Source organism: Arvicola amphibius, chromosome 12 (assembly GCF_903992535.2).
Source record: "Arvicola amphibius chromosome 12, mArvAmp1.2, whole genome shotgun sequence".
NCBI classification, from domain to species: Eukaryota; Metazoa; Chordata; class Mammalia; order Rodentia; family Cricetidae; genus Arvicola; species Arvicola amphibius.
This window is the reverse complement of record NC_052058.2, coordinates 120,335,782-120,359,765: the sequence shown is the minus strand read 5'-3', so window position 1 is coordinate 120,359,765 and position 23,984 is coordinate 120,335,782. Positions and strand designations below refer to the sequence as shown.

Sequence of the window (23,984 nt, the reverse complement as noted above, 5' to 3'; positions counted from 1 at the left end):
ATGGTCAACCCCACCGTGTTCTTCGACATCGCGGCCAATGGCGAGCCCTTGGGCGGCGTCTCCTTCGAGCTATTTGCAGACACGGTTCCAAAGACAGCAGAAAACTTTCGTGCTCTGAGCACTGGAGAGAAAGGATGTGGATATAAGGATTTCTCCTTTCGCAGGATTATTCCAGGATTCGTGTGCCAGGGTGATGACTTCACCATAATGATGCCATAATGGCACTGGCTGCAGATTCATCTATGGAGAAAATTTTGAGGATGAGAACTTCATCCTGAGCTATACAGGTCCTGGCATCTTGTCCATGGCAAATGGTGGACCAAACACAAACAGTTCCCAGTTTTTTATCTGCCCCACCAAGACTGAGTGGCTGGATGGAAAACACGTGGTCTTTGGGAAGGTGAAAGAAGGCGTGAACATTGTGGAAGCCATGGAGAGTTTTGGGTCCAGGAATGGCAAGACCAGCAAGAAGATCATCATTTCTGACTGTGGACAACTCTAATTCTTTTGACTTGCGGGCTTCTTACCCACCAGACCATTCCTTCTGTAGCTCAGGAGAGCATCCCAGCCCCATCTGCTCTCAGTACCCTGTAATCTCTGCTCTCACTGAAGTTCTTCGGGTTCCATATTTTCCCCATTCCCCTTCAAGTCAAGCTGGATTGCAGAGTTAAGTTTATGATTATGAATAAAAACTAAGTAAGAAAAGTGTTTCTAGCTCCATCCATTTTCCTGCAAAATTCAAAATGTCATTATTTTTTTTCTGCTGTGTAGTACTCCATTGTGTAAATGTACCACATTTTCCTTTGGTCGAGGAGCATTTAGGTGGTTTCCAGTTTCTGGCTATGACAAACAAAGCTGCTGTGAACATAGTTGAGCACATGTCCTTGTGGCACAATTGAACATCTTTTGGATATATACCCAAAAGTGGTATTACTGGGTCTTGAGGAAGGTTGTTTCCTCATTTTCTAAGAAATCGCCACATTGACATCCAAAGGGGTTGTACCAGCTTGCATTCCCACCAGCAATGCAGACGTGTTCCCTTTTCCCCACAACCTTTCCAGCATAAATTGTCATCAGTGTTTTTGATCTTGGCCATTCTTTCAAGTATAAGATGGAATCTCAGAGTTGTTTTGATTTGCATTTCTCTGATGACTAAGGATGTTGAACATTTCCTTAAGTGTCTTTCAGCCATTTTAGATTCTTCTGTTGAGAGTTCTCTGTTTAGGCCTGTACTCAATTTCTTTTATTGGATTATGCAATCTTTTGATGTCCAATTTCTTGAGTTCTTTGTATATTTTGGAGATCAGACCTCTGTCTTATGTGGGGTTAGTGAAGATCTTTTCCCATTCTGTAGGCTGTCGTTCTGTCTTGTTGACTGTGTCCTTTGCTTTACAGAAGCTTTTCAGTTTCAGGAGGTCCCATTTATTAATCGTTGCTCTCAGTGTCTGTGCTGCTGGGGTTATATTTAGGAAGTGGTCTCCTGTGCCAATGTGTTTAAGTGTATTTCCCACTTTCTCTTCTATCAGGTTCAGTGTGGTTGGCTTTATGTTGAGATCTTTGATCCATTTGGACTTGAGTCTTGTACAAGGTGATAAATATGGATCTATTTTCATTCTTCTACATGTTGATATCCAGTTTTGCCAGCACCACTTGTTAATTATACTTTTTTTTTCCATTTGATATTTTTTGCTTCCTTGTCGAAGATCAGGTGTTTGAGGATGTGTGGATTGATATCCAGGTCTTCCATTTGGTTCCATTGGTCCTCCTGTCTGTTCTTATGCCAGTACCAGGCTGTTTTCAGTACTGTAGCTCTGTAGTAGAGTTTGAAGCCAAGGATTGTGATGCCTCCAGAAGTTCTTTTATTGCACAGGATTGTTTTGGCTATCTTGGTTTTTTTGCTTTTCCATGTGAGGTTGAGTACCATTCTCTCAAGGTCTTTGAAGAATTTTGCAGGGATTTTGATGGGCATTGCATTGAATCTGTGGAAATATTAATTCTTTGGGGGCTCTTTGTTCCAAAAAAGTCCGATAGCCAAATGGAGAGTACAAAGATCTCTCTCTAAAATAACCTCTCCTGCTAGATTGGTTATATTGGATTCCCATTTCACAATTTTCTCTAACAAGTCCCATTGTACAGTGCAGCAACCTCCATTTCCCAGGTCTCCTGTGAGTGAGACTCCACCTGTGGCCTAGATTTTTGCTTTTTTTGTGTTTATCTTGGTTTGGTTTGTATGTTTTGAGACAGGGTCTGCTGAAATCAAGGCTGGGCTGAAATTTACTATGTAGCCGAGTTTGGCCTCGGAGCCCTGATCCTCCTGCCTCCGACTCCTAAATGCTGGGACTGCAGGTACATTCTACCACAAACAGTTTGTGTGGTGCTGGAGGTGGAGCCTAGAGCTCTGCGCATGTGAAGCAGACACTCCACGAGAGAGCTGCGTCTCCAGAGCCCTTGGCGGGTTTCCGTAGGAAGAATGCTCACATCTGCGCATGTGAAGCAGACACTCCAGAGAGCTGCATCTCCAGAGCCCTTGGCGGGTGTCCGTAGGAAGAATGCTCACATCTACCCCTTTGGAGCTGTTGTCCACTCAATCTCTGGCTCCTCCACTGAGGCTCAGGCTGTGAGATGCTCCAGGGGCCTGGGATCCGTCTCCCACTGGACAGTGGTGCTTTGGGAACATAGCTCAGGTCGCTGTACAGAGGGTATGCCCATGGCAAACTGCTAAGGGAAAGAGGAGAGGCTGGTTGCTTCCCAGTCTGCCTCTCCCAGTCCCTCTTCTCCCCTATGCCCTAGATTCATCCCCAACTCCACCAGTATCATCAGCCTCAGGGGAGGCTCTGGGGGCTCTGCATGAAGCAAATCCATTTTCACTGGATAGGAAATGTCACTCAAATGCCAAGGTTAGTACAGAGAAAGAAGACAGGATCAGGCCCTGTATAGGTGAATTTGAAAGAGGCAGTTGCCTTCTTTGGCCTCAGCAGTAGATCTGGGTGGTGGGTATCTGATCTTCATGGCCCAAGGGCCCTGGCAGTGCCGAGTCCGAAGCTCCTCCTCCCAAGGCAGCCACTGTTCTGGCCTCACCCCTGCTTCGGGTGGGGCTTCCTCCAGATCTTGCATCTCTTAGTTCCTCAGAGAAGAGCCCAGAGAGTGAGACTTGTGGTGTCCCTGCAGCTTTCTGCTCGACATGCTGCCGCTGTTGCTGCTGCTGCTCTGGGGGATGAAGGAGGGAGAGGGTGGGAAAGATTCCAAAGAGGGTTACAGCCTGGATGTGGAAGGGAACGTGGTGGTGCAAGAGGGCCTGTGTGTCCTTGTACCCTGTAATTTCACCTACCTCAGGGACGAATGGACTAACTCAGACCCATTTTATGGATACTGGTTCCAGGATGGAGACAATATAGAGCAGGATCCCCCAGTGGCCACAAATAACCAAAGGCGGCGAGCACTGCTTAGGACCCGGAACCGATTCTTCCTGCTCGGAGAACCACTGAAGAAAAACTGCTCCCTGTACATCAGAGAGACCAGGAAGGATGACACGGGAACATATTTCTTTCGCCTGGAGAGAGGACCAGCGAAGTTTAGTTATAAGCTGAACATGATGGCTCTGCAAGTGACAGGTCAGGTGGGGCTTGCAGAGAAGCCACCAGGGAAAGCCATGGGCGCCACAGGGCAGGCCTGGGGTAGGACTCCGTCCTGGGAGCAGCTGAGTCCTGAGCATCAGGGTTCAGGGGAGAAGCTGGATCAGAGCAGGGGCTTCCCCTGAAGCTGTCCCTCACCCCATCCTGATCCTCCATTTCTCCCCTCTCCTCACCAGACCTCACTAACACCCCTGACATCCTTATCCCGGAGACCCTGGAGGCTGGCCGTCCCAGCAACCTGACCTGCTCTGCGCCTTGGGCCTGTGGGTCCCCCACCTTCTCCTGGACTGGTTCCTCTGTGTCATTCTTGAGCACCAACACCGCTGGTTCCTCAGTGTTGACTGTCACCCCCCAGCCCCAGGACCATGGCACCAACCTCACTTGTCAGGTGACCCTGCCCGGAGCTGGTGTGACCACAAGAATGACCATCCGTCTCAACGTGTCATGTGAGGCTGGGCTGGGTGGTCTGCCTGTTTTTCTAAGGCAGAGTGGTCCCTAGGGTGGGGTCAGGGTCTGGATAGTGGGTTCAAAAATCCTGATAAGGGGGCTTGTCAGGATGGTGGGCCCCTACCACACCCACCTAGACAGCTGCAGGGGGCAGACGGTGATTGATGAGTCCACTCTCATTCTCTCTTAGATGCTCCAAAGAATCTGACTGTGACCATCTCTCAAGGAGCTGACTCAGGTAGGAGCTTTCCTGGGTAGGAGATACGGCACCTCTTCAGCTCAGACAGGAATTATTCTTCTGCATCCTGAGCTCACCTGGAGTTGGAGGCTCCTTGTTGAGGAACCACTGGACCATCCTCTCTGAAGGTCCCTGGTGTTTGCATCAGTCAGTGTCCACCTCTCGCTCCCCAAGACCCACACATGCCCCTTGACCACCACGGGCACAGGGTAACATGCACACAGCAGAACCACCCCATCCAGGACCTTCTCCCCATTTATGGATCTGCCTGCATGCCCCCAAAGCTGTGCTCTGGGTTCTTGTGCAGAGACACAGCTACATGGTTAGAGACACTGAGTGATGTGGGAGTGTTTTCTATCTATCTGTTGCTCTCATTGGTTAATTAATAAAGAAAAGTGCTTGGCCTGATAGGTCAGAACATAGGTAGGCGGAGTAGACAGAACAGAATTGTGGGAGAAAGAAAGCAGAGTCAGGCAGATGTCTCAGGCAGTCGCCATGCCTTTCCTCTCTGAGATGGACGCAGGTTAAGATCTCTCCTGGTAAGCGACCACCTCGTGGTGCTACACAGATTACTAAATATGGGTTAAAGCAAGATGTGAGAATTAGCCAATAAGAGGCTGAAACTAATGGGCCAGGCAGTGTTTAAATGAATACAGTTTCTGTGTAATTATTTTGGGTAAAGCTAGCTGGGTGGCGGGAAGCGGCTCTCAGTCGCCATTCAACAGAGTGGCGCCTAAATGTTGTAAACTGGATCCATGTAATACCTGAGAGAGCTTAAAAAGGAGAGAGAGAGAGTTCAACACAGCTTTTTGCTGTTTGCTAGGACATGCCGTAGAGAGTGCTCTGTTCTCAGACGCTCAGGCTCCAAACTGTAAGCCATCAGTGTCCTGTCCACATCGGCGGCTGAGCCTGGCCTTGTCCCCCTGAGGTTCTGAAAGGAACAAGATGTCAGTAGCAGAGATGATCTTTGGTCTCCATGACTGCAGTACCCAGCACAGATGGATCCAGTCATGTGGGTTTCTAATACCAATGTGCAGTAAGGGCAGGGTGTTCGTTCTGCCACCAGCAATGAACAGTGAATGAGTCTTGTATCTATGACCACAAGTGAGTGTCTGAGTAATAAACCAAAAGCATGGAATGTGGCTCAGCTGATGAAAAAACACTTGCCAAGCAAGCACAAAACCCTGGCTGGGTTCCATCCCCAGGACCACATAAGCTGGGCATGGTGGTCATTCAAGGTCATTCTTGCTGCATCGTGAGTTTGGAGCTAGTCTGGGCTACTTGAGACACTGCCTTCCCTTCAATTCTCTCTCTCTCTCTCTCTCTCTCTCTCTCTCTCTCTCTCTCTCTCTCTCTCTCTCTCCCACACACACATTTTCTGACTCTCTCATCATTAATTCCAAATATATGTCTGGATCACACGTTCTTTCCAATTTGGAGGCATATGATCAGGCAGCTCACACTGAAATAAAACAAGCTTAGATTCTTGCTGTGGTGCTAGAAAAAGTTTGTGCTTTCCTGTCCTTTCCTCCCTATCAGTGTGTCAGTCCCCCTTTCTGGACTCTAGGGTCCCTTCTCTTAATCTCACCACTCTGGCTCTGTCTCTTTCTCTACAGAATCCATAACCCCAGAGAACGGCTCATCTCTTCCTGTCTCTGAGGGCCAGTCTCTACGCCTCCTCTGTAGCACCGACAGCTATCCCCCTGCAAACCTGAGCTGGACCTTTGATAACCTGAGTCTGTGCCCCTCGAAGCTGTCCAAACCTGGGCTTCTGGAGCTGTTTCCGGTACAACTTAAGCATGAAGGAGTGTACACCTGCCAAGCTCAACACACCCTGGGCTCCCAGCACTTTTCCCTGAGCCTGTATCTACAGCGTGAGTGACCCAGGGGCCAGAGGCAGGCAGCAGGAGGAGGTCAACACCAGGCCCATCCTTGCGGTCTTCCCATAAGTCCCCTTAGCTTCACAAGGGAGCTGAACTCCAGGTTGTGCTGAGCTGTGAGGACTGTAAAGATTTAGAGTCTCACTATCTTATTCCTGCTACAGGGAGGGTGTGCGGGTCGGGGAGGGGAGTCACCCCAGGTCGCAGCAAATCCTGAGGAGAGGGGCTAGGACTTAGATGGGTGAGCTGTGCACCCAAGGCCCTTGCTTCTGTAGGCCAGGAGGAAGGGGCATTTGCCAAGAATATAAAATGCAAGAGAAAGCTGAACCAAAACAAAACAGCATAAAAACAAATGTGAAACACCTCAGTAGTCAAACCTGTGTAGTGGTCCAGTCCCTCACTGGGGGATTCTAGGCAGGGCTCTACCACTGAACCACATCCCCAGCTTCTCACTGGGGGGATTCTAAGCAGAGCTCCACCACTGAGCCACACCCAGCCCCTCACTGGGGGATTCTAGGCAGGGCTCTACCACTGAGCCACACTGCCAGTCCCTCACTGGGAGATTCTAGGCAGGGGCTCTACCACTGAGCCACACTGCCGGTCCCTCACTGGGGGATTCTAGGCAGGCATTGAACAGCTGACCCTTATCTCCAGCCCTCTTTAATTTTTATTTGGAGATAGGGTTTCACGAAGTTGCCCAGGCAGTCATTGAACTCAGTCTCTAACCCAAACACCCCTGAACTTGAGATCCTCCTGGCTTAGCCTCAGAGAGAGCTGAAATAACAGACATTCTTCACACATCTGGTTGTGATGAAATATGCCTTTGCCTGTTTGTGAAACTGGAGTTGAAACCCAGGTACAAACATATATGGAGAGACTTTAATGATCCAATAAAAATGCAAAATAATCCAATGCTGAATAAGATATCAAACTAATCAAGACAAACTGCTGCCTAGCCTTTTAATGTCCCCTTTGCCATCTCTGGTCCTTCTATCTGTCCCTTCCAGTCAGGCCCCTGTTCTGGGCATCTGAACTAGGGGTGAGGAAAGCAGGAGATCCAGCTTCCTGCAGGAGGTAGGGGAGGTAGGAGAAGAGGGGAGGTCTCTTAGGGTTTTCTATCTCCAGGCGGTACAACTTTATCTGAAATGACGATGGGGGCCTTTGTGGGTGCCGGCGCCACAGTTCTCCTCTTCCTGCTTTGCGGCATCTTCCTCCTGGCGTGAGTATCAGTGTCAGTGGGGAGCCTGGGGTGACGAGGGAAAAACCTGGTACCTGACCCTGAGCCCAGGCCTAGAGGGGGACCTGGGCAGGTGGGGAGCCCGATGTCAGGGGGAGCATGGGTTAGGCAAGTGGTCTGCGTGGGGGACTCGGGAGTGTTGCAACCCTGAGGCCCCACTGCTCCAGGTGGTGGGAGCCACCTTTCAACACAGGAACCTCCATAACAGGACCACTGGCCATCTTGACCGGTGGCTTAGTTGCAAGTAGAGTGTGGGGGGAGAATGCTGCTGCGCCTCCTCCTGCCCACACTGAGAGGTTCCCTGGTATCCTTGCACCCAGGGTGAGATCCTGTAGGAGGAGACCAGCCAGATCAGCTGCGGGAGCTTCAGATCCAAACGCCCTCAAGGGCTCGGTTTCTCAGGTGAGTGACCAGCATCCTCCTGCCTGGACACTACCCCTGAGATGGGGTGTGGCCCAAGTTGGGTGTCCTGCAAGCAGACCTCTCTAGTCCATCCCCAATCCGATAGTGCGGCCGTCCTCACTGCTTGTTCTCTGACCAGGAAGGGAGGAAAGCTCGGCTCATCTTTCTCCTTTTCTCCTGTTCTACCTCAAGTTCATGGATTCTCATCCGGTTTCCCTCATCAAGATACCAAGCTGCAGGACCCTCTCTGCATTTTGGCTCCTGCCATGACAGAGAGAGAGAGAGAAAGAGAGAGAGAGAGAGAGAGAGAGAGAGAGAGAGAGAGAGAGGGAGGGAGGGAGGGAGGGAGGGAGGGAGGGAGGGAGGGAGGGAGGGAGGGAGGGAGGGAGGGAGGGAGGGAGGGGGAGAGGGAGAGAGAGAACATGTCTGTCTCTCTCTGTCACTCCCCCCTCTTTCTTTCTCCATCTCTCTTCCTCTTCTCTTCCTTTGTCTCTGTTCATCCAGTTGTCTCTCTATTCCTCTGTCTCTTTTTTCTCTTTTAGTTTTTCTCTCTTCAACTCTATCTTCCCCTTTCCTCTCTCTATCTTCCCTTCCCCATCTCCCTCTGTCTCTTAGACTTTCTCTTCCTCTCTCTATCTTCCCTTCCCCATCTCCCTCTGTCTCTTAGACTTTCTCTGGGTCTCTCCTTCCTCCTCCTCTCTTTCTCTTTCTTTCTCCTCTCTGTCTCTCCCTCTTTTCCTCTATTTCCCCAACTGTCTGTTATTTCTCTGTTTCTCTCTGTCTCTCTCTGTGTGTCTCTCTGTCTCTCTCTGCCTCTCTCTCTCTCTCTCTCCTCTCCTCTCTCTCTCTCTCTCTCTCCTCTCTCTCTCTCTCTCTCTGTGTGTGTGTGTGTGTGTATCTGGGTCCCTCTTCTTCCTTCCCTCCCTCTCTCCTTCCTCTATCTCCTCTCTCCGTCTCTCTCATCCTCTTCCCCTATTTTTCTTCTTTTCTCTATATTCCTCTTTCATCTTCTAACTCCACTTCTCTCAGTGTCTCTCTCTGTCTCTCAGTGTGTCTCTTCCTCTTTTTCTTCCCCCTTTCCTAACCCTTGGCCTCCTCTGTCTGGTACCATGACCAAGTTATTAGCTTTATCTACTTCCTCCATATTTGAATAACTGTTCCTGGACCCCACTGAATATAGTATTATCTCCAAAAGTGCTTAGGGAGAGTGGGCTGATGCTGTAGCTGCTCAGCTTTGCTGATGTAACATGAAAAGCAGCATAGGCCATATGTAACTGATGCCATTGGCTGTGCGCTAATAAAACTTTATTTGTAAAAATGAACAGTGGGCTGGAATTGACTTATTGACTGGTTTAGAACATAAAGACCCAAACTCCTCAACCCCACATGGTGAAATGGTAAGCTTGCCTCAGATGCAAATTAAGATGGTGCCAAAGTATCTGTTACTGAGACAGTGTGTGTGTGTGTGTGTGTGTTTCAAAGGTCAACTTTAAGTGTTGCTCCTCAAGAGCCATTTTGTGGGGCACAGGCTCTCCCCTGAGACCTGTGGCTTGCAGATTAGGCTGAAATGGCTGGCAGGGCACCCCAGGGATACTCCTGTCTCTGCCTCCCTCCCAGCTCTGGATATATGCCTGCAGACCACCTCCAACCTTTTATAATGGGTTGGGGGATCGATCTCAGGTCCTCAGGACCATGCAGCAAGCTCTTTGCTGACTGAGCCATCTCCCAGCCTTGATGCTCCTTTGAGTTTTTCCTAGATTCAGTGAATACTGCCTCTCCATGCTCCATCCTTGGAATCATCTCTGTCAACCTCAGGTCAGCCTCAGGGAAGCTCTTAGTGCTTCTGTGAGAGCTTTAAGTAGTAGAGTTCCATGTGTCCTTGTTTTTTGCTTTTTTCTGTGTGTGTGTTGCGTGTGCATGTGTGTTGTGTGTGTATGTGTGTGTATGTGTGTGTGTGTTGCGTGTGTGTGTATGTGTGTATGTTGCGTGTGTGTGTATGTGTGTGTTGCGTGTGTGTGAGAGTGTGCATGCATGCGGATATTCATGCAAATGGAAGCTTGAGGTCGATCTTAGGGGTCATCCTCACTGGCTCTTCCACCTTGTCATTGAGACGACAGTCAACCCCAGAGATCGCTAATATGGTTCGTCTCTAGACAGCTTGCTGTAGGGAGCCCCTACCTCTGCTTTCTAAAGTTGGAATTACAGGTGTGCCACCACACCCACTTGGCATTTATGTCATTTCTAGGGATCCAACCTCTGGCCTCCATGTTTACACGGCGAGAACTTTGTCTCTGAGACATTGTTCAGGTCTCATCATTTCATCTATTTGTGAAATGCTGTGTCCGTACACAGAAGCCAGCAGACCAGGTGCCAGGGACCCATCTTTGAAGACCCTTAAAGACCCCTGAGCCCAGTCATGTTTATTGTAGCCAGAGGTGGCTATATCAAATCACTCAAACAACAAAGACCAATGTAGAATATGATGTAAAAAATTTATTGCTGAAAAGATAGGCTGTACGACTAGTTTGTTTCCTATCTACCCCCCCCCTCCCTCCCTCCCTCCCTCCCTCCCTGTCATCGCTGCTCTAGATTTTGGTAACCCCATGTAGCATAAAACTCATCATTGTTGTCCTTTCCGCACATACAGTTGTGTGACAGATGCCTAGGACTTTTTCATACTGAAAAACTAAAAGTTCCCACTGAGCGACAGCTCCCACAGTTTCCCCAGCCTTCGCTTCCCAAGCCCCTGGCCCCCACCAATCCTGTCTCTCACTCTGTGAATTTGACTCCTTGTAGATACCTGCTATATGGGACCATGCTGTATTTGTCCTTTAGTGACTGTTTTTCCTTACTGAACGCATGTGCTCAGGATCCGTCATGTGGTAGCATACCACAAGATTGCTTGTCTTTCTAGAGGGTTGGTAATATTCCACTGTGTGTGTGTTCTTTAGCCAGCTTCTGAGTTTCTTCTGTCTGTTCACTTTGTGATGCGCACACTCATAAAGGTGAAAGACCAAGACTGCATCTTCAATTATTTTAGCTATATGCCTGTGTTGTTGGGTCATTAGTTCCACTTTTCATTTTTTTGAGAACCTGTCGTGCTGTTTTCCATGGTGGTTTAACCATTTTACATTTCATCTCAAGTACACAAGGGATCCCATTTCTCCATCAACACTGGCTATTTTCTGTTTTCTTTTGTATTATTTTAATAGTGGTTATCCAGATGAATGTGAGGTGTTATTTCTTTGTGGTTTAACTGTACATTTTATAATAATAATAATAATAATAGTGAATATCTCTTTTCTGTATATCTTTCTGGAGAAATGTCCATTCGAGGTCTTTGTCTGTTTTTCAGGTGGGGTTGTTTGTTGTTGAGATACTCTTTATCAACTCTGATTCTTAGTCCCTTGCCTGATGCATGGCTTCTAAATGTTTTCTGTAGGTTGACTGTGGTTTTGGTTAGGGACGAGGGAGACTGGATGCTGCCATTTGATTATTCCAGGTAGAGGGAGGAACAGGCACCAATTCTCAGAAACAGAAGCAGCCAGCTAGTGAGAAAGTGGCCCCCAGGGCTGCAGGAAGAGACAAAGGAAGCTGGGCCTCCTCCACAGGAAGTGAGTTTGGAGAAGTTGAGTGTGTAAATCAAGTCTGAGCAAACCACTTTAAGAGCAAAAAGGAACAACCTAACTGCAACCTCCTCGGAGAAGGAACACCCTAATTTTTGTAGATGCCCCTGGATGCAACAGGCAGGGAAACCATTCACAAAGGGAGAACAGAGGCAGAGGCTTAGGAAGGAGACTGGAGATGATATGGAGGGAATGAAGCCGAAAGGAAGGGAATAAGCATGGGCAGGAGATGGAGGGTGCTGAGTGAAAGAGATCGGAAGCTGACTCAGATGTTTGCCGTGAGCAAACAGGAGAGAGGTGCCCGTCTCTGAGGGTGAAGAGATGCGAGGAAACAATCTGGGGCAAAAAAAAAGGAGGGGTGTAGAATAACAAAAATCAAAGCAGTTACAAAAGGACAAACACTTTTTGTCTTTCTCCCTCCCTTCCTCCCTTCCTTCCATATTACTATTGTTGTTTAATTACATGTGTGAATACACACTCTTGAGTGCAGTACCTATGGAGGACAGAAGAGGGAGCCAGACCCCCAGGAGCTGGAGTTACAGGTGCTGTGGATGCTCGGAATTGATTGTGGATGCTCTCAGGCAGAGCAGTGTATTCTCCTAATCTCAGAGCCATTTCTCCAACTCTTTGTGTACCATTTTCTGATTGACAAGGATTGAGTGTTCAGGTGCAAATGTTCCAGGCTCACAATGTTTTCAGTTATGAACTTTTAGATCTATGAGTTTTCTCTTTAAGATTTTATTTGTTTATTTATTGGGTGTTTGTGTGTGTGTGCGCACGTGTGCATGCATGCGTGTGTGTGCAAGCGCGCTCACACTCAAGCCAGGGTGTAAATGTGGAGGTCAGAGGACAACTTTCAGGAGTTGGTTCTCTCCTTCCACTATGTGGGTTCCAGGGATTGAACTCAGGCCCTCAGGCTTGGCAGCAAGCACCTTTACCCCTTGAGCTATCTTGCCAGCCCAGCTTAGGAGTTTTTAGCTTTAACATCACATCAAAGCAAAACCCGTTCTGTGGAAACCATACTTCTAAGTTTGAGCTTTGGTTATTTGCTGCACTGTTTGATTACCTGCAGCATGGGGTACAACATGTTCCTGTACTACTGGGCAGTAGCCATGGGCCACAGCCCCCAGTCTATGGCCCCAACACCATGAGGTGTGGCCCATGGTTTTTCTTTTCCTTTTTTCTTTTTAAGACAAGGTTTCTCTGTGTAACAGCCCTGGCTGTTCTGTAACTTTCTCTCTAGACCAGGCTGGCTTCAAACTCATAGAGATGCCTCTGCCTCCCAAGTACTGTAATTAAAGGCATGTGCCACCACCGCCTGACCTTTTAAAAACTGTGGCTATTCGATACATCACCCACACACTATTCAACAATTTATCATAAATAGACTTTGCGTCCAATGATTTTGCCCTGCTCTAGATGACTGTTAGTGTCCCGGGTACGTTTAAAGGTATGCAAGAGAGCTGGAGAGATAGCTCGGAGTTTAAAAGTGCTCTCTGCTCCTGCAGAAGACACAAGCTCAAGTTCAGCACCCACATCAGGCAGCTCACATCTGCCTGTAACTATAGCTCTGTGGGATCCAACACCCTCTTTTGACATCCTTGGGTACTACACTTACCTGTTCTCTCTCTCTCTCTCTCTCTCTCTCTCTCTCTCTCTCTCTCTCTCTCTCTCTCACACACACACACACACACACACACACACACACACACACATAAAAGAAAACTACTTAAAACAGTAAATGTAGGCAGGGTTAAACTTGGACACTCCTTGGGTTATATGCATTGTCTTGCTGGTCAGTGGTGGTGCACGTCTTTAATCCCAGTACTCAGGACGCAGAGATAGGAGGATCTCTGTGAGTTTGAAGCCAGTCTGCTCTACAGAGTGAGTACCAGGACAGGCTCCAAAGCTACAGAGAAACCCTGTCTCAAAACACCAACAATAAATAAATAAAAGAGGCCATGGACCTATGACTAGCACATCCATTCCACCTTCGATTATCCAAGCACCACCTAAGAATCTCACACATGTGTTCCTAGCACAATACTAGGTGTTGGGGTCAGAAAAACTGGATTATGGTTTTGACTGAGATTTTGGTTTGGGTTTCTCTTTATGGTCTGTTATGATAGTTCAGGTTGGCCTTGAACTTGTAGTGAGTCTCCTGCCTCTGTCTCCTGAGTCTAGAAGGACAGCTGTGCACCAGGTTTGCCAGGGAGTCTGTACGAGTTGCTTGTCTATTTCCATCTCATCTTCAGTTATATAAAATAGAGACAAAATAATATCTTACTGGTGGAGCTAGGAAGGCTGGGTGCTCATTATGTATTAAATGCATGGAGAAAGTAGGAATGAAAGAGTTCAACAAAAATACACACGGGGGCCTGGAGAGTGGGCCCAGTAGTCACAAGAGTGTGTTGCTCTAGCAGACCTAAGTTCAGTTCCTAGCACCCACATCGGCAGCTCACAGCCTCCTTTAACTCCAGGTCTAGGGAATCAGATGCCCTCTTCTGGACTCTGTGGGCACTGCACCACATGCACACACACCCCCACACACACACACACACACACACACACACACACACACACACACACGTCATTTAAAATTTAAAATGTATGTAGGTGAGTGGATGCGGGCTCTCAAAGGGGTCCCTGCCATCCTACCCTGACTCTCTCTTGTCCTTTCTTTACAGAGTCCCCTGGTCGAACCCCAGGCAGACAACAGCTCTGAACCCCTACCTTCCGCAGCAGAGACAGCATCCTCGGCTACAGAGGAAGAGGTGCATTATGCATCCCTCAGCTTTCGTGAGATGAAGCCCAGGAGTCCACAGGGGCAGCAGGACACCACCACTGAGTACTCAGAGATAAAGTTCCACAAGTGACCTGCATGGCTGTGGCCATGGCTGGAGGAGCATGGCTACCACAGGGTGAAAGCAACTTGGATCCTGGCTGGCTCTGGAAGGACAGAGCCCACGAGGTCTGTGTGCACAGGACTTCAGAGACATTCTTCTATGGCACAGGGGTTCTTCTACTGCCCATGCCCTTCACTCCTTGTCCACCCATTCCCAGGCTTGACAACCACTGGTGTGCCCAGGAAACCAAAGCTTGACTTTATTTTGATTGTATGTGTGTGGATGTTTTCCTGCCTGTACGTCTGTGCACCACTTACATGCCTTATGCCTGCAGAGGTCATCAGATCTCCTGGAACTGGAGTTACAGAGGGTTGTGAGCTGCCACGGGGTGCTAGGAATTGAACCCAAGTCCTCTGCAAGAGTAGCCAGTGCTCTTAACCACTAAGCCATCTCTCCAGTTCCTAGGTTAGTTTTTTAGATTTTATTTTTGTTTAAAAATTAGCACGTATCATTTACACCATGAGAAGTTTTGTTATATTTTCTTCCAAGCGTATCATGGACTTTGACCTTACTTATCCCTGTTATCTTTTTCTATCTGTATTCTGTTAGTTACTCGTTCCCTTTCACTACCCAAACAGTCCTCTTTCTAGTTTCATGTTGTATGTATTAGTTACTTCTCTTATCTTGGTGACAAACACAGAAACATGAAGGGTGGAGAGGTTTATTCTGGCCCATGGTTTCAGGCTTTCATGGTGAGCAGGGCAATGTGATGCTCAAGACAGTGGGTACCTGTGGTGGGGACTCCACACATCTTGGTGGATCAGGAAACAGTGGGTTCAGGCCAGAACTGGATGTAGATATTCATCTTCCAGGCCCAGCCCCAGATACTCACTTCTACAAGTTGGGCCACATGTCTGAAAGGCTCTGTGGCTTTAGAAAATACTGGCATCAGCTGGGTACCAAGTATCCAAATATATAAGCCTGTATGGACCATGTACATTCAAACCAAAACTAGATGGGTGAATGACAGAGATAGATAAATAGATAGATAGACAGACAGACAGACAGACAGATAGATAGATAGATAGCTGGATGGATGGATGAATGGATGGATGGACAGATAGATAGATAGATAGATAGATAGATAGATAGATAGATAGATAGATAGACAGATTTGATAGAAAAGTAGATGATAGATTGATGATAGAAAAGTAGATGGTAAATAGATGATAGAAGATAGATAATAAAAAATAAATGGTAGACATAAGATAAATAGATGATAGATATGATAGAAAGGTAGATGGAAGATAGATATAAAAGATAAGTGGTAGATATAAGTTAAATAGATAGATGATTGATAGATGAGAGATGATAGATAGAAAGATAGATAGAAAGATAGATAGACAGACAGACAGACAGACCGACAGACAGACAGACAGACAGACAGATAGGTAGATGAGAGATGATACATGAGAGATAGATAGACAGATGATAAATAGATAGATAGGTGAGAGACAGAGAGACAGACAGACAGACAGACAGATAGACAGATGAGAGATAGATTATAGACTGACAATTTGACAGAGACACCACTGCTTTGCTATTTTGAATACATTGATGAAAACAGTTCAGAGAAAGTGGCAGACAGCACTGTGGATGCTGCCCAAAGTGTCCTTTTCCAGACTCTTTTTTTAAAACAATGAATGTCTTTTGTGAAGGAAAAGTGCTTTAGAATAAAAAGTGTAAAGAAACTAACATAAGAGGAAAAACTGGTAATGATTAATATATTTTGCATTTTTTTCACTTTCATGTGAACGTACAACTGGACTAAACCTGTATTTGTGCTGTACATATTATACCTATCGCTGCTATTAATCTATACTTTGGGGGGTTTCTGAGACAGTGTGATGGTTTGAATGAAAAGGACTCCTATAGCCTCATAGGGAGTGTTATAGCGGGGGTGTGGCCTTGTTGGAGGAAGCACATCACGAGGGTGGGGTTTGAGGTCTCAGAAGATCAAGCCAGGCCCAGTGTCACTCTTTCTTCCTGCTGCCTGCTGATCTGGATGTAGAACCCTCAGCTCCTTCTCCAGCACCATGTCTGCCTACTTGCCACCATGCTTCCTGCCATGGTGATAATGGACTAAAGCTCTGAACTGTAGCAGCCAGCTCCAATTAAACGTCTTCCTTTGTAACAGTTGTCATGGCCATGGTGTCTCTTCACAGCAACCGAGCACTGACTCACTGAGACAGACGGGGTCACGTGTATCCCAGACTGGCCTAGAACTTGCTATGTAGTTGAGGATGAGCTTGAGCTCCTGGGCCTCCTCCTTTCAGCTTCTAAATTCTGAGGTCACAGGTATATGCCACATGTTTTCGTAAATATTTATCTATATTTTCAATTGTGTGTGTGTAAGACATACACACATACACACACACACACACACAGAGAGAGAGAGAGAGAGAGAGAGAGAGAGAGAGAGAGAGGAGCGCAGTTCTTGTTGAGTTCAGAAGAGGGTGACAGATTCCCTTGTAACAGGAGTTACAGGTGATAGTGAGCCTTTCCAACATGGGTGCTGGAAACCCAACTCAAGCCCTCTGCAAGGGTAGTACACATTCCTTCTCTAGTCCCTGATCTATATTTTCTGTCTCTGATATCATCTCTGTGGCTCTGTGGCCCTATCAGATGTAGCTGTGCAAATTACCTATAACTTAGAAGACACCAGCCTTCCTCATTGGAAAGCCCCTCTGTCAGTGTGCCTCCTAAACCTGTGTGGGGGGACACATTTAAGCAACTGACACCAGTTGTTTGAGCTCAAAATTACTTAATTTCTCATCATTGGCAACACTGAGCTGGGCATCTCCCAGGCTCTTTCAGGATTACCCAGTGTCCGGGAAAGGATGTGGAGCTGTAGAGCTATAAATACTAGAGGTGGCGGTGTCTGTGATTAGAGCCTGGAGCTCTCATACCACCCTGACCCAGCTTGGCCAGGGCTGATTGGCAGATGCTGCTTCTAGTGGCCAGGCTGCCTGTGATATCACCCCTCATCCAGGAACCCCATGGGGTTTTCCAATTCATCTGGAAGCCTTGGTTTCTTCTACTCACTGAGAATGACTGGTTCCCTCCCCAGACCCTGTACTGGTTCAGTTCAGTCGGTTCCCATCCATGGGAGACTTATTCTCCCTTTGTCTCCTTCACCTCCTTGCCCAGCTGGGGTGTCCTCTAGGTCTGCCATGGACTTTTATGTCTGGTTTCTTCTGAGGGAGGAAGTGAGGGGAGAAGTCATATCCTGTGTTCCTAAAGTCCTGGGAAAGAGATAAAGGGACCCAACTCTTCCCCCACACATGTGCCTGTGAAAGAGATGACCCTGAGTTAACCTCCATGGAAGAGGCGCCCCTGGGGTTAACCTCCATGGAAGAGGTGCCCCTGGGTTAACCTCCATGGAAGAGGCGACCCTGGCTTAACCTCCATGGAAGAGGTGCCCCTGGTTTAACCTCCATGGAAGAGGCGCCCCTGGGTTAACCTCCATGGAAGAGGCGACCCTGGGTTAACCTCCATGGAAGAGGCGCCCCTGGGTTAACCTCCATGGAAGAGGCGACCCTGGGTTAACCTCCATGCCCAGAGTCCCTAGCATTTCCATCCACAGTCTTTAGTTTCAATTTCTTTTCGTGTCAGAGGAACAATGAGCATAACCCACCTTTCTAATCTCACTTCCGTTGCTGTGGTAAAATACCCGACCAAACAAGGCTTCGTTCCAGTTGACAATCCCAGATCACAGTAGGCCATGGAGGGAGGCAAGCCTACTTGCTGCCCCACACAATATGACGTCCAACTGAGAAACTCACTCGCAACCAAGGGAAGCACAGCCGAAGCCATGGAGGATGCGGCCTGCTGGCCCCACAGCCTTCTCACGTGTTGTCGCCATACCCACATCACCTACATCAGCACCAGTGGTTCCAACGCTGACACCATAATTTCTGCTGCATATTAGTCTCAGAACGCTCTCTATAGAGAACGTGTTAGAGGAGACCACTGAGAGAATTGGAAGCCTCGCTCCTTGCGCTCTCTTTGCTTTCCACTCTGGCCAGAAGCCAGAATGTATTGCTTTGGCACTGGTCCAGTACCAATGGGGGGTAACTGACCATGGACAGAAAGTTCTAAAAGAGTCAGGTATTTGTTAGAGTAACAGAAGCTGGCTGATACCATCACCACTGACATTCACTATCACGGTCGCCGTCGCCCACTGCCGCTGTAACACCATTCTCTCATTAGGTATCTCCTAGCTATCCTAGGACTCACCGTGTAGACCAGGCTGGCCTAGCACCCGTCTGCCTGATACCTCCCAAGTTCTGGGATAAAAAGTGTGTGTCCGCATGTCCAGCTTACCCTCCTGTTTTAGGAGTCTCTCATGGCCCTAGAGCTTACGATTTCAGTTAGACTGACGGTTGACCAGTAAGACCCTGGAACACACCTGCCAGCATATCATCTGGTGCTGGGATTACAGACACACATGCCCCCCATGAATGGTTTTTACATAAGGTGTAGGATATGCATTTAGGTCCTCATTCTTCCATGGCAAGAATTTTACCACTGTGGCATCCCTCCAGCCCCATCACTAATACTGAATCTCATACCAGGGCAGTTTTGTGTCGTCACCCTGACCTTTGTAGTGCCCGGAGATGTTTTGAGCTATCTAAACTACAGTGGTGGTGGGTTTTCCTACTAGCACCTAGCCAGAGCTTTACACCCCACTATGCACAGGAAAGCCTGACTCCCCATGTCTCAAATAACCAGCTCTCCATAAGCACAGGCAGCGCTGAAGTTGAGACGTGGTCCACTCTGCTGAAAGCATGGCAGATCTTCTCATCCTCCAGCATCTGTCTCTAGTTCCCACATCATGAGCCCCCTCTCCCACCAGCTACTGGTGCAGAACATCTACTTATCTGCCTCATAAGAACCCTGGTGTCCAGTTCCTGGCCTGTTTCTCCATCTGGCCATATCTCCCAAGTCATGAGTCCCAGCCCTGACCCCATGATATAGAACAATGGTCACCTGAGGGAACAAAATATAATCAGGGTGTAGAGCAGGATTCCACAGACGTAGGGCTTCCCAGGGATGCCAATATGATGATAAATATTCCCAAGGATCCTGAGATTAGAGCGCTCTGTGGGCAGCAGGCAGTGGCCACGCAAGGAGAGGACAACAGGACATCAGGACACTGTACCCATCAGCTCAACCCTTCACCCACCGTCTTAGTCAGAGTTTCTTTAGCTGTGATAAAACACCATGACAAAAAGCAGCTTGGAGAAGGAAGGGTCTATCGTGAAGGGAAGTCAGGACAGGAACTAAAGCAGGAACCTGGAGTCAGGAGCTGCAGCCCAGGCCAGGAAGAGTGCTGCTTACTGCCTTGCTCTTTATTATATGCTCAGCTTGATTTCTATAACCCAGGACCACCTGGGGCCCAGAGGTGGCACTACCCACAGTGGACTGGGACCTCTCGTATCAATAATTAATCAAGAAAATGTTCCACATGTTTGCCTATAGGCCAATCTTATGGAGGCATTGTTCTCAGTTAAGATGCCCTCTTCCCAAATACATCTAGGTTTGTGTAAGTTGACAAAAACTAACAGCACACTCAGCTGTATATGGCTTCCTCAAAGACTCATCAGTATTCACTATGTGCAAAGCACTATTCGGGTACCAGGGATTCATCAATGATCGGAATCAGTTCCTTGGGGCCGGTAGATAGGTCAGCGAGTAAAGCCAAACAGGCCTGATGACCAGAGCTCCATGCCAAGGAGGAAGGAGAACACTACAGAGCTGGTCTGCAGTCTTGCAGGCACGCTGCAGCAAATGGCAGCCCTCTATACATGCATGCCATGCACACACACAATGAAACATGCAGGTGGGAGGGCACGAGTCTTGATATTGTCAACTTGACTGACACAGCATCACCAATGAGACACAGCTGTGGACTTGTCTGAGTGGGCATTTCCAGAGAGTTGTGGCTGAGGAAGGAGGAGACATCCTGAGGTCCTGGCCTGAATCAAAAGTTAGTCGAGCATCAAGGTTAACGTCTCTGCGTCCTGGCTGTAGGCACGGTGTGACCAGCTGCCACTCCTGATACCGGGATTTCCCTCACCCCATGTACCAAGACGATCCGTTCATCGTCACGCTGACTTCTGCCACAGCTGTGACAATGGGCAGAAGTGGCGGGCCGACACGCTAGTTCCCGAGGATGAGGAGTTCTAAGAGGTGAAGGTGCTGATGGTGCAGGGTCACTAACTCACTGAAGAGCATCACAAAGCACCGGCCAAATGCCAGACTTGTGGAGTCTCATATGCATGCCACGCCGAATCAGCTCATAGCTCTCTCTGGGCCCTGCAGGCGTAGTTTTCTACAGTGTTTTCATTATCACAGCACTCCACTGTAGACGGACTTGTCCTTAAACTGCACCTTGGAAAACTGAGTTTGGAGGTGGTGGAATTCTTGCTCCTGGTTCGCATTAGTAGCAGGGGTAGAATTTGAATCTGAGTCCTTTGATTCTAGAACGTGTGTGTGTGTGTGTGTGTGTGTGTGTGTTCATGTGTGCAAGTACATATGAGTGTAGGTAATGTGTACATGTGCATGTATCTGTTCATGCATGTGAAGGTCAGAGGTTAACCTAAAGTGTTAATCAATGTGGGTTTTTAAAAAGCTTACATTTAGTTACTGCCTGTGTGTGGAGGTCAGAGGACCACTTGAGAGAGCCGTCCCTCTTCTTGAACTACTGTAGGTCTCTGAGATGGAACTCAGGTTGTCAGGCTTGGAGGCAAACACTTCCACCTGCTGAGCCATCTTACTAGCTCACTTGGTTTTGGTTTAGTCGTGTGTGTGTGTGTTGTTTTGTTTTGTTGGGTTTGTTTGTTTGTTTGTTTGTTTGTTTGTTTGTTTTTTGAGACAGGATCCCACTGTATATCTCTGCCTATCCTAGAACTCTCTATGTAGACCAGGCTGGCCCCCAACCCTGCTTCTACCTCCCATATGCACAATATCCACCTGCTCTGCCTTCCAAATGTCACAATATCTGACCCCCACCTCAGTTTTCAAGACAAACTTTCACAGGGGCCTGGCGTTCTCAAAGTGGGCTAGGCTGGCTCGGCTGTGAGCTCCAGGGATCTCGCTGTCTCTGCCCGGCCCGTGCTGGGATGACAAGCACACCACCACAGCTGACCTTTGCATCCGGGCTCTGGACCCTGAACTCAGGCCCTCTCGCTTGCACAGCCGGTGCTTTACTGAGTCCCCACTGCCCTTCCCTTGGTTCTCTCCTAATTATGTCGATTGCTCTCCCTCCAGCAAGCATCTGAGCTGTGTGCCTACTGGGGGAGAAAGCGGTACTTTCCTCACTTGCAAAGTTGCCCCAAGTTCCTGATTTTAAAGCCACAAGAAATATCTATCTTTGCAGTGTCTGGACTCTCCCCTACCTCCCACTATGGGAGGTGTCATATGAACACATGGAGGGCAAAGGCTGTAGGGTCAGGGTGTCCATCAGCAGCTGAGCCTTAGATCAGGTCCTTACTCCCTGGGGCTGGGTTTCCTCACTTGTGAGAGAGAGGTAGTTAATCACTCTCTGTGCCAGGAAGCCGGGACGGTCACACAGACCAGGACAGTGGCTGGCACACAGAAAGTAAATGCTAGCCAGTATTGTCTCTGGTGGAATTTGCTTTGACTCCATGTCCGGAGACTCTGGATGATTAATAGAGTAGGCAGATTTGGACAGGTCCTTAGAGGATGAGGAGGGTGTCACTGACGGGCTCAAGCACAGCAAACGTGGCTCCGGCCTTGCTAATCTGTTAGGTTGCATTCCTAAATCTAATCACCAAGGTCTATCCCCTTATTTGGCCACTTCTTCCTCCTAAGACTGACCACCAAGGTCCAGCTATCAAAGTTTTAAAGTCCAGCAATCAAAATCCCTCTTTGGGTACCATAATTAACAAGCCCAATCAAAATTAAACACCTCATCCTCACGTGGGGTTTCCCCTTTCCCTTTATAAACTACCATTTTCCCAGAGGTCACATCTGTCTGCTCTCTATCCAGAGATAGAGACCCAGCCCCCTCTCCCTTGTTCCTTTCCCTTCTCCTTTACCCTTTGCCTCCTGTCTTTGTCTCTTATTCCCTGCCCTTTGTCCCTTTGGGGCAAATAAATCTCCTTTGTGTTGAGAACTTGGTCCTGGTGTCCTGTGCTAACACTGGTCCTTTCGTGTCACCAGAGGCTGTGAGTGGGGCAGAGCCTCCTGACGTGGATACCACCTAGAAAGTCTGGAGAGCGTGGTGGTTGCACTCACGAGGCCGCTGGATGGTGACATCCTGTAGAAGGCCAGCTGGGTCTCTGGGTTCTCCACAAGACACATTTGCTCCCAGGACAGACTGGGGAGGCTCATGCTCTCCTCTGAGACACTAGGAGGGAGCCATGATGGATCCAGTGGTACTTGGGTTCTGGCCTGGAGAAACAGGCACATTCTGATTGCACACAGCAGTCAGCACAGCATCGAAGACACCAGGCTTGGTCCATGGTGACACATAGTCTGGCCTATCTGTAAAGACAGGGCAGGAGATGACAGTTATACTTCTGAGCCCTCTGGGATGGCATCCCATCCTCCAGACGCAAGGTACCACTATGGGCAATGAGCCACCCCCGGTGACAACTGAAACACTAATGGGTGATGGAGGAGAGTTATCTGTCTATGTTACTTTCTTTGGTTAATTAATAAAGAAAACTGCCTTGGCCCTTTAAGAGACAGAAAATTAGGTAGGTGGAGTAGACAGAACAGAATGCTGGGTAGCAGGAGTGGCGAGACGCTTCAGGGAGTCGCCATAGTGAGTTTCCATGCTTCTCCTCTCCGAGATGGACGCAGGTTAAGATCTCTCCTGGTAAGCCACTCCTCGTGGTGCTACAGATTACTAAATATGGGTTAAAGGAAGATGTGAGAATTAGGCAATAAGAGGCTGAAACTATGGGCCAGGCAGTATTTAAATGAATACAGTTTCCGTGTAATTATTTTGGGTAAAGCTAGCCGGGTGGCGGGACACAGCCTGCCGTTCCTTCTACAAATGGGAGCTTCCATTCTGAGTGTGTGTACCGACTGTGGGATAAACCTTGGTTGCCCTATACACCACAGCCAAAGGCATACAGCAAAGCAGAAAAACTCCTCCCACCGACTGTGAGAAAGGAACCAAGCTAAGCACTGAACATATTACACAAAACTCATGCCATTTGGTCCCAGAAATGAACCATCTTACAGATGCAAATCTCAGAGGTGAGGAAGAGGGTTCAAGTTCTGTGTTCACACAACAGTAGCCAGCAGCGAGGGCAGCCTCTACAGTCTAGGGGGTTCCAGTCTTGGTTCCAGTCTTGGTTCCAGTCTGAAACCCATGAGTGGCACATGGAGGTTAGAGGTGAATTAGTTTCCTGCAGATGGTACCACAGCCTCCATCTTAGGAAACAGGGGGGCTACTGAGCAGGTCCTAACTAAGATGAGAAAGTCATTTGAGATGTCTGATTGTGGTTTTCAGTTGAAATGAATGTAAAACAGTGTAAAACAGTCCTGATGTTGAGAGATTCTGGGTAGGTGTTGATGAGTTCCTCGTACTCATTGCTGCTGTGCTTGGGATCACACGGCTTCTTGCATGCTAGGC

At 48.2% G+C, this 23,984-nt stretch overlaps 1 protein-coding gene and 1 pseudogene across 1 annotated transcript; both read left to right on the top strand.

The window, feature by feature from the left end:
• On the top strand, nt 1-502 carry LOC119802807 (annotated as a pseudogene).
• A 2,679-nt stretch (nt 503-3,181) lies between these two features.
• On the top strand, nt 3,182-14,338 carry LOC119802881 (sialic acid-binding Ig-like lectin 12). Its single transcript, XM_038314070.1, has 7 exons — nt 3,182-3,611; nt 3,809-4,078; nt 4,270-4,317; nt 5,934-6,191; nt 7,323-7,416; nt 7,755-7,836; nt 14,150-14,338. The coding sequence occupies exons 1-7, from the start codon at nt 3,182-3,184 to the stop codon at nt 14,336-14,338; spliced, it is 1,371 nt and encodes a 456-aa protein (XP_038169998.1).
• Nucleotides 14,339-23,984: the final 9,646 nt, after the last annotated feature.

Bases quoted from the DNA above. Each gene is read 5' to 3' on its own strand.
- LOC119802881 (XM_038314070.1), top strand. From the start codon at position 3,182: ATGCTGCCGCTGTTGCTGCTGCTGCTCTGGGGGATGAAGGAGGGAGAG. The intron at 3,612-3,808 runs GTCAGGTGGGGC...TCTCCTCACCAG, and splicing joins GATGGCTCTGCAAGTGACAG to ACCTCACTAACACCCCTGAC. The intron at 7,417-7,754 runs GTGAGTATCAGT...CCTTGCACCCAG, and splicing joins TGCGGCATCTTCCTCCTGGC to GGTGAGATCCTGTAGGAGGA.